This window comes from Trachypithecus francoisi, unplaced genomic scaffold, assembly GCF_009764315.1.
Source record: "Trachypithecus francoisi isolate TF-2019V2 unplaced genomic scaffold, Tfra_2.0 Lachesis_group8, whole genome shotgun sequence".
In the NCBI taxonomy this organism is placed as follows: Eukaryota; Metazoa; Chordata; class Mammalia; order Primates; family Cercopithecidae; genus Trachypithecus; species Trachypithecus francoisi.
Window position 1 is genome coordinate 69775886 of NW_022681473.1, and position 13836 is coordinate 69789721.

Below are 13836 nucleotides of genomic sequence, written 5' to 3' on the forward strand. Positions count from 1 at the left end.
GCTTAAGGCTCTTCTGTGATTCCTTCTTTAGCAAACATACCATCTTTTAACTAAAAATCTTAAATAACTAGCAGGGCTAGGAAGACTGCATTTGGCCTGGGAATGCCCGATGGATGCCTATGATTTACATTACTCCAGTTCCAGCGCTGGCAGGACCTTGCACAAGTGTCTGTTGTATATTAATCATGATTGGTAATATGTCAGTCATCCTGGACAAGCTTTTTTCAGTGTTTCTGGTGTGCATGTGTCTGAGTCAATGTGTAACCCTGAAGGAGAGAAGGAATGAGAAAGACTAGGGAAGAAACGTTTATTCTGAGCCAGGTCCTGCACTAGCTGCCTTATAAATGTTATTCTTTATTCTTCACAACAGCCCTGCCTAGTGGGTATTGTTATCACCATCTGATAGATGAGGAAACTTGCTCTGAGAGGCTAAGTGATGGAGCCAAGGTTATAGTGCTGATAACAAGAGGATTCAAACTCAAATCTGTCTGATTCTAAACTGCATGCTTTTTTCTCTAGATCACATTTCCTGGATAATTTAACTTAGGAGACTAGGTAATAGCAGAAAGGCTGTTAAGAGATTTCCTAGAATTCCTTCCTCCTAAAAAGCCCATGATATAACCTTACTCATCTGAAAGGGCGGGTCTGAGAGGGAGTACATGATGAATGGGCTATAAAATATATAAACGTCCCTTCAGGCTTAAGGCTCCGGATTGGCCTTCTTAACTTTGGGTTAAGATTTGAGGTAGGAGCCCATGCAGATCAACAGGGTATGTGGGGTTCTGGTTACCTGTGTATGTGAAGGAGGGAGGCCTTTTCTGCCATAAATGCCAACCAGGGCTGCCTTTCCCAGAGACACATTGAATTTCAGATGCACAGGATGGTCTATGAACACTTGAGATCTCCAGAAAGTGCCAGGAGGAATCTTCTGGGAAGCTCGCCTCCCCACATCAATTTCTCCAGAATCTATGAAACTGTCCTCTGGAAAGAAACTACTGGGCTTTCCTACCAAGACACAGGGAAGGGAAGACAAAGACATCTCAGTTAGCCACATGGGAAACGAGAAAGCAGGGCATCTGAACACCCGGGACTCTCCTTAGCCTCACATCCTTCTCTACAATGCTCTGCTGTCAGCTTCCTCCCCACCCTGGCCCTCCCCACATGGAGGAGGAAAAAGGTCCAGAACTTTCTTTCCCCCGAGCGATGCTCAAATTATTCTGCTAAAAATACGCATTCTTCCAAAGCAGTATGGGTCCTCCCCAAGGGCCATCTGTTTACTGCATAATTCCACAGCTTGTTAAGATATATTTTGATCCTAAAAATAATCATTTGTGGTCACATGAGAATAGCTCTGTGATTTGGTGTGTTAAGGGGTGCATGGTAAAATAGAAAGGATAGGGGAATGAAGTGTTATTAATTTTCCAAGTCAGAATGATTCCCCAGCAGTGGGAAGCATGACTTGGTGGAGTAAGGTATTTAAAAAGCTCACTAATTTGTGTATATATTGGAAGCCAAATTCTGAGGCTAAGATATGTGGATGGGGGTTGTGCTTAGGGCAGGGTTAGGGGCTGGGGAAGATGAGGAAAAGATACTTCTGAAAAGAGGAAATATTTCTGCAAAATGTTCCTTTGTCTTTGGATGAGGGTAAATATCATTTTTGTGCTACAACGGGTCAAGCTGAGGAGATTTCCCAAGTTCACACACCAAGCCTATGCGATAGTTGGAAATTCCACCCAGGCTCGCAACCCTGTGCCCAGCATCCGTGCAGGGTGCCATGAGTAAAATCTCTTGGCCATTTCTATACCAATCAGGAGGGTGACAGCTCTCTGGGGGCACCACAAATGCAAGGAAGGAAAGCAGCTTATCAAATTCCCTCTATTTAGTAAACACACTCATAGGTGAAAAATACAAACCCTAACTTCCTACCAGACATCAGCCCCCTGAAGGGTTGAGAAGGAAGAGGAGAGACTCTAGGGATGTTAGGAAGACCACCCTTAGCACACTGAAAGACCAGCATCAAGTCAACAGGCTGTATTTTATTTGTTGTTACGAAGGACTTCCTGGGTATCCTGGTTCCAAGGATTTTTTTGTGATGTTAGAGATGTTCGAAGAGACACTTCAGAGAACAAGAATTCATTTGTAAAGAAAACACACTTCGGAATTTTTGTAAACAGCATTTGGGGAATAGGAAATTAAAATGCCTTTCTTTCCCCCTAGCTTCGTAAGACTCCTTACAAAGCACATTTGATGCTGAAATGAAGTCTGGCAGGGCATTGTTGTAGTCATAAAATATTTTACTGTTTTAAATAATAAAATTCAATTTAAATGTTAAACTTCTCCATATGTTATCATTCCCTTATAAACTCCTAGGCAGAAACATCAGGTTTTTAGCTTCAATAACTGTTAAAGGTTATTTTAATTAAAAATATGCCAACAAAAAAGTTAAAATGCGCACTATCAATAAAAGTACCACTAGTATTTTGTCATTAGCATGGGAAAGAGTTTGCTTTTTAATTCCTTTATGGAAGGAATTTGCTTCAGACTTTTACCTTGAAAAATATAGATACACAAACCATCATGCTGTGATTCACAAAGTTCAAAGACAGAACCCAAATTCACAATTCATTGAGATGGAAGAGAATTATTTACATTCTTTCTTATCTGATTTTTGGGTTCCCAATACCACAGCCATTCTATATTCCAGGAGGAAATAGTCTGCCATCAGCTTTTAATTTTGCTAGGGAGGCAGAACTAAGAGGGAGAATGAAACAAAGCAGATGCCTTCTGAGCTTTTTCCTCCTAGAAACTGAAAAGAAATAAGTGCAACACTGCTAATTCCAAGGATGCGTTTCCTTTGTGAGTAGGTGGGAGTCTGACCTGATGGGATTTGAAAATTGTCTGAATTCAAATAATTCCCATGTCTGAAAATAAATAATGGAAAACTGCTCCCCCATTTTAGCATGCTACCGGAGAACCCTGCACAGTTCATTTTCTCCCTCAATGAGCGTATTTTTAGGAGACAGTGACTGTGTCAACTAGGTTTTGCAGCCTTATAAGTCAGAGGTCTGCAGGCCTCAGGCATAAATAAGTTGGCTCTTACCCCAGAGGAGGTGACAAAAGGGGGCTTTTCTAGCACTTTAGTATTTCACCTAGGTGAGCTGGATGGGAGGGAGGAATTGTCCTGAGTGTGTATATGCTGAAATAAAAACAGTGAACTCTGCTCTAGGACATATCCTCCATCAGGACCTTGAGGGCCTCTGGTCACCAGTGGTCTCCAAATCCCACCATAGGGACAGGCTGGGAGCTGCTGAGGGGGAAAAGCTAACAGCCTGCTGATCACCTTTACCTGAGGGGAAAGAGTCATGAGATGGGCTGGGCTGAGGGTTAGGAAAGTGAAATGCCTTCCTTCTGTCTTGCTTGTTAAAAATCTGTATTGCCTTACACTTTCTGTCCTTAATTCTGAGCACCAAGCTGTGAACACTAGGATATAAAATATCCTCCACCATGAAGCAAAAGCCACCAGTGGTGGAATCATAAGGGAGAGGAGAGGCTGGAGGCAATTGGAGGCAAAGTCTTGTGTATACAATTCTTCTTATCCCTACCTACATTCTGGAAGATAAAAATAGTAATAGATTTTAATGGCGGGAATAGCAATAAAGGTAGAGGTAGTAGTATTACTAGTGATATTGGCTTCCACTTGATGAGCTCCAAGCACAGTGACAGGTACCTTCATGTGTATCAGTTCAGTTAATTCTCAGAGCAACATTAACATCCGTATATGGAGGCTCAGAAGCCTTAAGAAACCATTTTGGGATCCCTCTTTATTTATTAAAATATAGCTTCTGAAGGGATCAAATTGATGAATGGTTAACTAAAACACTACAAAGACTTTCTCAATGGTGGTGGGGTGCATTGACCTTCTTAAAGAGCAAGAGTCCAATAGGATTCACAGCCTCAGCAGGCTAAATATCAGAGCTTGACCAGGTAGATCCGAGGCCCATTAAAAAACTTCCTGGCATCCTAGGGTATTAGAAGATCATTGGTATGAATCAGGAACCTACGAACAGGTCCAAAAGTTAAAAGGCAATAGTCAGGGTCTCAAGGCATTCATGAGAAGGACACTGGGTGTCCCCAGGGACTTAACAGACACTGCAAAAAGCTTAGGTCTCAATTAGGGCTCCCTACAGCGAGATGAGGCTTCACAAGGCAGATTTTACTTGTAATAGTCCAGTCTTTGCTTTGTAAAGCTAGATAGATTCAGGCTTCCTATAGCAATGCTGTGCAAATATGCAATCATGTCTATAAAAGAAATTTCTTAATGAATTGCTAAAATGATTGGATAGCTCAGTCAAAAAGCAAGATTTGGAAGAACTGAAATTTCATGCACTTCCCAATCACAGCCTTTACTTTCTTGAACTGAGATATATCTATATAGGTTCTAAATTCCTAATCAACTAATGTTCTTTCCCTCCCTCCACCTTTTTGGTTCTTTTCAATGCAATAACTTGCATGAAGAATTCTTTAGTTTCCTTAGCAACTGCTTGAAATTTATTTGGTTATCAAAATAAGCTGTTCCGTTTTGGAGAGCCCAGCTGAGCCTGCGCACAGCAATTTGCATGGTTCAAATTCATGGGCAATTTTTATTTCACTGCAGAAAGAAGAAAATGCTATCTCAAGCCCACCAATTCAACCATCAGAAATGCTTGTTTATTCAATGTGTTTTTTCCCTTCCGCATGAATGCATAACACAAGTTCTTGTGGCTTTAGTTCGAAAAGCTGCTGTATTTGGTTTCTGTCCCATCACAATCCTGGAATGGTTACAGTCATTTGGAAAATATAGTATGAACTGCAGTTTCATATTATTCTTAAACACATGATGAACATTTACAATTCTTGGATTATCATATATTAAATTCATATAAATAAGAAATATATATTCTTAAAAAAATTCAAAAATACCTCAAACCTTTGCAGAATCTGTGGCAGGGAGAGAATGTTAATTAGTCTGGACTTCTAGGATTTTAATAACTAATATGGAATGGCTTGGGATTTGAGTGGATAAGAAGAAGAGAACTAATATTTGTTGAACGCCACTTCAACATTAGGCTTTGAATGGATAGATATTGTTATCCTTGTTCTACAGATGAGGAAGGTCAAGGGAGATGCAGTAAGCGTCATGAGTTAATAGAGTCAATATAAAGCAGTGTCAGGATTAACATCCTATATTGTCTGGCTCCAAGGCCCATTTACCCCTTTTTTATCACACTACATTGCTTTCTCCATCATTGTGAAGCAGAGACTCTAATCTTAATTGTGGAATCAGCTGTCTTCTTGAATACCCTCAGAAAAGATGAGAAATATGTGCTCACATCAGAGTTAAAGACTTTCTCCATTGAGATTATCTAGGGAAATGCATTTTTAACATCACAATGAAAAACATAAACTAAGTAGACATTGGTTTGACCAGGGCAAAAGAAATGAAGAACATCGTGGTCTCACATAAACTACAGGAAGCTTTATCCTCTGGTTTCCAGTCTGATGTATTTTTGTCATAGTGATTGATTCTGATGCTGACCACTCTACAGCACAGTGCTGCATTGAAGGGGTTTGCAAACAGGATTTCCATTTGCATCAGTAATGACACATAATCCCTTTAAGCAAAAATACTCCAATTAAAATAAACCAATAATCTGGTGCAATTTTATTTTATCTCTTATCTGCACCTCCTGTTCCTTGCAAAAACAAAACAAAACCTAAACAACCCACAGACTAATTTCATTAGAGCGAGAGATTTCAGATACATTCGACTCCTGTTTAAACAATGTGTGATAGAGATCATAGAAGGAAAAAAATACATCTTGCCAAATGAGATCCTTTACCAGTTCCTTGAGGGTTAAGCATATTTTAAATCTACATTTGTACATGCTGATCTAAAGACAGTCTTCACGTTATGGTATTAACCCATGGCATCTGACACTAGAAGCTGACATGGGCACCACTAGTCAACAGGCAGGACCATGGACAGGGCCAATGTGACAAATTCTGAAGAGCCATCTGGTTACTTACATGATTCTGTTACTATTTTCATATGTAGACCTTACAAATTAGAATGCACCTTAGAGAGAATCTAGCTCAATATTCTCCTTTTGAAGAGGAGGAAAAGGACTCTCAGAAAGTGTGTTCAAGGCATTTGCTTAAGGTGATACCACAGGTCAGTGGCTGCAGCTGCACTTGAACTCAGGGCTTCTGACTTCTAACCCAGAGCTCTTCCCATGGTCCCATTCATGATTCCCCCTCCATATCCTATTAAGAGGCAAAGAAAGTGTACATTATTTAGCATTTTAAGACTTAAAATCTTTGCAAATGAGAGGACTGGCTTTGTCCCTCAAAATAGTGGGCAGGGGCTCTGTGTGGAAATGATTCCAGTTCCCACTTCCCTTAAAGATGACCAGAAGCCAAGAGTTGACTTTGGCCCTCAGGATCCTCATTTCAGAGGTCATGAGTAGATACTCTTACTAAGTATATGCCACCCTGTTAAACAAATTGGTGCCAGGAAGGCAAATCCTTGCAAGGGCAGAGAGGCTCAGATGCTATGACCCAAAGGTCAACTGAGAGAAAAGAAGATGCAAGCAGTGAAGGTTAGAGGCAGCTATTGTCAATGTGTTGACTGAAGGGTCACAGGGAGAGAAAGCAGGCCATAGCAGGTGCAGGAGAAGGGAACGCCACACTGCCCAGAATGACAACCAGGCTGGGTTATTAGCTCAGACATCTTTCTGGGTGCCAATTTTTGTGAGTCTGTGCCACTCTTGGCTAACAGTGTCCATGGCATGTTAGAAATATTTCTAGGACATTCAGAACATGGCCCTGTGGATATCCCATTCAAGAACAGCAACCCCAATGCCACCACCATTTCTATCATTGATAGGAAATATGCATGTCTCATTGTACAATAGAATTTCACATCCACATCTCCTTCAGGGTCTTGTAACCTTGGGATAAGTCAAGTGGGGAAGCTTATGGAGATAGCAAGAGCCCTGGAGTCACAGACCTGGGCTCATATCCCAGACTCTACCATTTACTGGCTGTGTGACTCTGGCCAAGTCACTTAATTAGTGCAATCCTTTTACCAATTCTAGTTTTTACACGTAGAATAATTATAAAATAATTATACTTATCTCATAGGATCTCTGTGGGAATTAAATGTGAAATGTTTTTGACAAAAAGTTTTAAAACAAACATGCTGTACGAACACTAATGATTATTGTTATCATTGTGGATGAGGAAACCGAAGCTCAGCCAAATAAGTGACTTGCTCAAGGTCACAGAGCTAGTAAATGCCAGACCACTTGAACTGGTGTTTCTATTAAACCACAAGAGCCCAAGAATCTTTCCATTACAACACCCTATCTACCTGCCTCCCCATACCCTGCTCCCACAGATGCCCATCTGTCCCATGAGGTTTGCCCAGAAGAGCTCCTCTCACCCCACACAAAGATGGCCACCCCAGCAGTGTGAAGCCCCGAATGCTTCCCTCAAGGCATGGGATGGGATTCTGCTGGGCACCATGAGCCCTGCCTGAGCCCCGCATGAGCTCTCAGTGACAAGGAACTGCAATGAAGACACAGGTGGACTGGCAGCTTGGCAGCTGGTGTGGAGTGTGGAAGGATGGAGGAAGCACCAGAGCATGGAGCTGTGAGCCAGGCACAGGACGCACACGCGTGATGGAGGGCTCCTCAGCTTAGAGGCAGACACAGAGGACTCACGACACGGACAACGCAGCAACCCTACCTTCTGCGGTTCCTTTGCCTTTCCTGTCAGGGGTCTCTAAGCCAGTGCCCCCTGAGGGGTACAGGGAGACGTCGGTTGGCACAGGCCAACTGCTGGCTGTGTCCTCCGTGATCTCATACATCTGCCCCTCCATCGGCTGCAGGTGCCAGTTTAGGCCAAACAGGTGCATGGCTGTGGTGAGCAATGAGAAAAGTCATCTTTTTCTGCTGGAGGCAGAAACGGGACTCCCAAGCCATAAGGGAAAGGTGGGCAGGGTGGGGGAACACAGACATTCAGTTCAGTTCGACAAGTAGCCCCCAAAAGGGAGCTCTTGTAGTGCCAGCCCTGCAAAGGAGACTGGGGTCAGAGAGGATCAAGGTTCAAACCCTGCCCTCAGGGGGCTCACAGTCTGGTGGAACTGGGAGTAGGCAGGATCGGGGAGTCTCAGGAGGTCTTGGTCTTTGCTTCAAAAGATAAATAACAATCTGGGGGAAAAACTGCAATTGGTATGACAATGTTAATTTCCTTAACACAAAAATAACTTGTACAAATAATAAGCAAAGTCCAACAACTCAGTAGGAAAATAGGCATTGGATATGAACAGTTTACAGGATAAGAAATACAAATAGCTCATAATCATATGAAAAGACTCTTGGCATTATTCATAGTAAAAGAAATGTAAGTTAGACTCTGAAATACTATTTTTCACATATGGTTTGGCAAAGATAAAAAAGGTTGAAAATATACTGTATTGGCAGAGAATGGAAAGCAAGCATTCCCATACTTAACAGGTGTGAGAATATGATGTACAAAATCTATGGAGGGCAATTTGATAAAAGCTAGTGACATTAAAATACACATACCCTTTATCCTGGGACATAAAGCTTCCAATTCTAGAAATTCCTTCTCCAGATATACTTAAACATGCACTAAATTATGTACATACAAGGTTATTCAGTGCAGCATAATTTGTTATAGCAAAATATTAGAAACCAGTCCACTGATAAAGGGCAAGAAAAGTAAGTAAAATCCACACAACAAAATTGGATGCAACCATTAAAAAGAATAAAGAGGTCCTTTATGTATTTTTGTGGAAAGAAAAGTATAACATGCAGAAGTGTTTTTGATATACTACCTTTGGGTTTAAAAATTCCGGGAAATGTAGGAAGTATTTCTGGTAGAATATGAAAGACTGGTAACAGTAGCTGTGTCCTATGAAGGATAGAGATACTATGGATCGGGGGCAGGAGGGAAACTTGCTTTTCACTGTATACCTTTTGCACATTTTCATTTTGTGCCATGTGCACATATTTCTGTTTGAAATACATTTTCCAAGGTAGCAACTGCTAAAAAGTCTTGTACAACAATCTAGAAAGAGACCATAAGGCATCAAAGAATGAACATTGTCCCTTGAGATATACATGCTTGAGAAGGCTAGGAAGCTCATCTCCAAAAATGTGATCTAGCACAAAATATCTGCTGAAATCCCATTTTAGGATTCCAGGCTTGGGCTTTGTCAGTGGTCCAGGTTCACCTCTTCTGATGCCCACCTGAATTCCCCATACACCGAAGTAAGCATTCAAGTCCCCGGACCCTCACCGCACCCTGGATGTAGCATTCACTCCTTTGCTTGGTGAACACTGTCTGAAAGCCCACTCCATGGCAGATTCTGGAGAGCCAGAATGGAATCAGAGAGTCCCTGCTTCAATGAGTCGAGTAGGGAAGACAGACAAATAACAAATTCTCTTCAGCAGGACCAGAAGGCGTAGAGGAGGGGGTGCCTGACCCGCTAGCGGAGCTAGAAGAACACAGGGAAGGATCTTCAGAGAGATGAAGGCCCATAGTAATTGTATTTACTGTATGACAGGCAGTATGCGGGGAGAACCTGTATATATTAATCCTCATGGCAACCTCACCAGATCGAATTTACAGAGGTGCATATTAAGGCTCAGAAGGTTAATTAAAATTATGATAGTCATAAAACTATCATTTATTGAGTATTTAATGATATGCCAGGCATTAGGCTGACAGCATTACAAGCAATAATTCCTTTAACTCTCACAATAATCCTACAAGGTATTAATAGCCCCATTTTATGGATGGAGAAACTAAGGCACAACAAGACTAGTTAACACACACAAGAGTAAATGACTAACAGGTGGCAGAGTCTAGACTAGAATCCCAAACTGTTCCTATCCTGAAATCACGCACTGTCAGTCTTCTTGGCGTCAAGGCCCAGGCTTGCCCACTTAGCTAGGCCGCCTCTTGCTTGGTGTACCTAGCAGGCTTGGTGTTACAAAGACATCCCCCTTTTGTACATCAGCCTCCAAGGCTTTTAAGTCTCTTTTTAGGCAGTAACACAGGATCCTGTGAAATAGAGAGGAAACTCTGTTACCTGGTCCCAGTGTATGAAGGTATCACTGATGGTGGTTTTGAGGGGCTGTGTGACTGCCGTCAAGACACACAAAAAATCTATCAAGGGGACTGGAGCACAGCATGCCCGTCTGACTTCTAGTCTGAACACAAGCCATGGGGAACACACACAAGTCTGCTTCAGCCAGGAGGCCATGCTCGGGTGAAAGCAACGAGATCCCACACTTTGTTTTTTCTTTGGTTACTGCGGTGCAGGAGAAGGTGTGTGGGACCAGAGGAAAGAATCTCAGCTGCCACTGCCTAGCTGCAGTCTTCTCATCTGAGCAATGAATATAGAAAGCTTCAGAACACTGTTGTATCTAATGAGGTAATACGTGGTAAAATGCTTTCCAAACTGTACACATGTGTGATAACTATATGTGATAACCATTCATTGCATTTGTACTGCTTATAATGATAATGACAATAGTCACTGACATGTATTGAGCACCTTTTTTGGTACCAAGTACCAGGTGAGGTGCTTTGCACCGCTCTCCTCTACCTCCTATGTAGGTGACAATAATACTTTAACAGTTAACCTGCCTGGAAGCAGTGAATATTCTGCTATTTCCAAGGCTGCATTAGCTCAAAATTCTGTTTACCTTCTTACTTAATCTATATATTAGCAACTCCAAAGGTAACGGAGAAATTGTTTGAGCTACAGATAAATCAGATATATGCAGCTAAGTGAGCAGTGCTTCTTTCCCCATTAGAATCAATTATCTCATCTAAGTGTGCAATAGCGCTGTCTTGTTAAAAGGTCATGAGAATTAACTAATCCCAGAATGAATAGAACTCTCACAGCTTTGTGAAGAGAAACATTTTTATTGTCACAGCTTTCTTTTATATTTAACAAGATGCAAATAAGTCCTTGCTTAAAAAAAAAAAAAAAAAGATACGTTGGGGGTAGGTGTGGGAATAAGCCAGGGAAAAAAGTGTTGCAGATGAAAGCGATCAACAGGTCTGGGGTCCCAGGGAAGTTAATGAGGGCAGGACAGTTCACAGCTATGAGGATGGGGGAGACATGGGGCGGGGGCGGGTGTTGGCACCCCTTCCTCTCCACTGTGTCCCCCTGGCAATCACAGAGGCCAACACAGCTGTGAGGCTGGCCAATTGTTTCCGTGGCCTATGGAAGATGCACTCCTGAAAACTATCTGGGAAAGCAAAGCTCTGTATTCAACTCCAAATTAGCCTGAATCTCTCAGGAGATTTAACCATCCCAAACTAACTTCAGAGGCTGGTGGGTATCGAAGGAAACCTAGGGTCACCGAGGTTGGGCTGAGAAATGGCTACCTGGAAAGTAAGAAGCAGGATGAAGCAGAGATTCAGAGACATGAAGTTCAACCAGTAATGTCATCTTTTTAAAAAATTTTTAATTTTTGTTGGAACATAGAAGGTATATATACTTATGGGATACATGAGATATTTTGATAACAGGCTTGCAATGCATGATAATCACGTGATGGAAAATGGGGTATCCATCCCCTCCCTCCAGCATTTATCTTTTGTGTTACAAACAATCCAATTATACTTTTAGTTATTTAAAAATGCATAGTTTAATTATTATTGACGATAGTCACCCTGTTGTGCTATCAAATAGCACAGTTCTTTATTCATTCTATTTTTTTTTGGTAACCGCTAACCATGCCACCTCTCTCCAAACCTCCCACTAGCCTTCCAAACCTCTGGTAACCATCCTTCTATTCTCTATCTCCATGAATTCAATTGTTTTGATTTTTAGCTCCCACAAATGAGTGAGAATAGAGCAAAGTCATCTTAAAGCCAGAATAAAGGGGATATTTAATCTGTGATCCAAGGTTTTAAATATAAGTTATGCTAGTGACCCTTTCATTCTTTTGCTGTATTGTTAGGTGGGTGGTTAATTCTATAGTCCTGGGTTATGGGAGTAGGGAGAGGAAGTGAGAGAAGTAGTTTGCTCTGCTCTCCCCTTTCCAAAGGACACAGTACATTCTCAGTCAGAGTCAGCCCATGATATACATATGATCGAGTGGCCACTCTTCCTTATCCTTTGTAATAATCAAAATCATAACACAAAAATTAGTATTATTTGAATGACACTACATGCCAAGTGCTTTATTTATATTATTCAGTTTCATCCTCATATAAAACTAGGTTGAAAAGACATTATTGGAGAATGGAAGTAGAATAGAAATAGAGCTATAGTGATATATTCTGATTTACTCAGAGAAGTAAAGAAAGTTACCCGAGACCACAGAGCTGGTAGAAATTTGAGGCAAGTTTAAAACTCAGGACCCTGTGCTCCCAAACCAAGCTTCTTCTTTTACATATTTTATTTTAAATAGAAGATAAAATATGGGCAGCATAAAGCCAGCAGCAAAATAAAATCTGAAATAAATATTTAGGGAGGGGGAGCTGATAGTGATGATAAATATTCCCTGGCCCACAGCAATCCTCATTTAAAGCTGTGTATAGCAGCCGAATGCATGTTATCCAAATGATTTGGAAGACAGAGCCATAGATTAAAAAAAAAAAAAAAGCTAAAAAATATAAATGGTTCTCCCCAGCCTGCTAAGGATAGACCAGGCCACTGAAACAATATAAATTATAATCACCGTATTCCATGTTCCCTGAAGAATGAATGGTAACTACACATCATCTGTGTTACATCACAGGATTATCTATATGATACTCTGCATTGTGTATTTATAACTCTTGTGCAAAACCTTCCTCAAGTACACTCAAAAGTGACCTAGATAAGCAACTTGATACTGGTTTTCCCGCTAGACTAGTTTGTAATTCAATGAAAAGGTGAAAAGATGCTAAGGAGTTCAGAAAAAGGCTGTGGAAAGGTAGCTGGTTCACAAGATCACCCACGCTGAAATGTTAATGATTTCTAAAAGCCAAGAGCCAAGGTGGGGGAAGTTCTGATTCTCTTGGCTCTGGTCAATCTCATCCCAGGGCTGACATTTTCCCCGTCGCCTTTTCCTGCCCAGCGAGACATGAGAGATGGCTCAGAAAGTGCAAACTCTATCCTGACATTTTAAAGAAAGGCTCCATAGATGTTCAGACACTGAAGGCTCCCCCAGCACCCGGCCAGCAGGAGGCAATTAACAAAGTCATTATGCAGGAGTCACCAATATCAGTATAGGAGAGTTTCTGCTGTCACAACGCACACTTCCCTTCCAGAAATGGAATGCACGAACCCACTTGCATCTGTACATTAGCAGCTCCAGGGAGTGACTAGACACCTTTATAACCACAAGGAACTATTGATTCGAGTGGCATTTTTGGTTTCAAAAGGCAATGGGAACCAACCCAACCACACAGCTTCCCACTTTTCTGTTTTATATTAGTGCTCAGGTTTTTTCTTTCTTTTTTTTTAATGACTATTTCTATGAAATAAAAGTCACTGGGGTTCTTTGACTTATGGTTCTCTAATGGGGGGAAAACTAAAAAGATAAAAGAATAACAACAGAAACGACAGGTTTTCATTCCCTAGGTTATCTTCCTGGTTCTGCTACAAAGCCATCACATTTAAAAGTTCCAAACCAAGAAACTGTATACACAAGATGTACACGGCAGGATAACATAAAAAAACTGGAAGCAAACTTGATGTCTACAAATAGGAGATCACGACTTAGCTAACTTACGGTACAGGTACAGCATGGAATAGAA

The 13836-nt window shown here is 41.3% G+C and overlaps 1 protein-coding gene across 1 annotated transcript in view; it reads right to left on the minus strand.

Annotated features, from left to right (window-relative positions):
- The window catches only part of TENM4 (teneurin transmembrane protein 4), a 655906-nt gene that overhangs the window by 200924 nt on the left and 441146 nt on the right, over window positions 1-13836 (minus strand). The window contains exons 8-9 of the mRNA XM_033204860.1: window positions 7789-7959; window positions 791-1005 (exon numbers count right to left, since the gene is read on the minus strand). Coding sequence (XP_033060751.1) covers window positions 791-1005; window positions 7789-7959 — 386 coding nt within the window. The remainder of the gene's footprint in view (window positions 1-790; window positions 1006-7788; window positions 7960-13836) is intronic.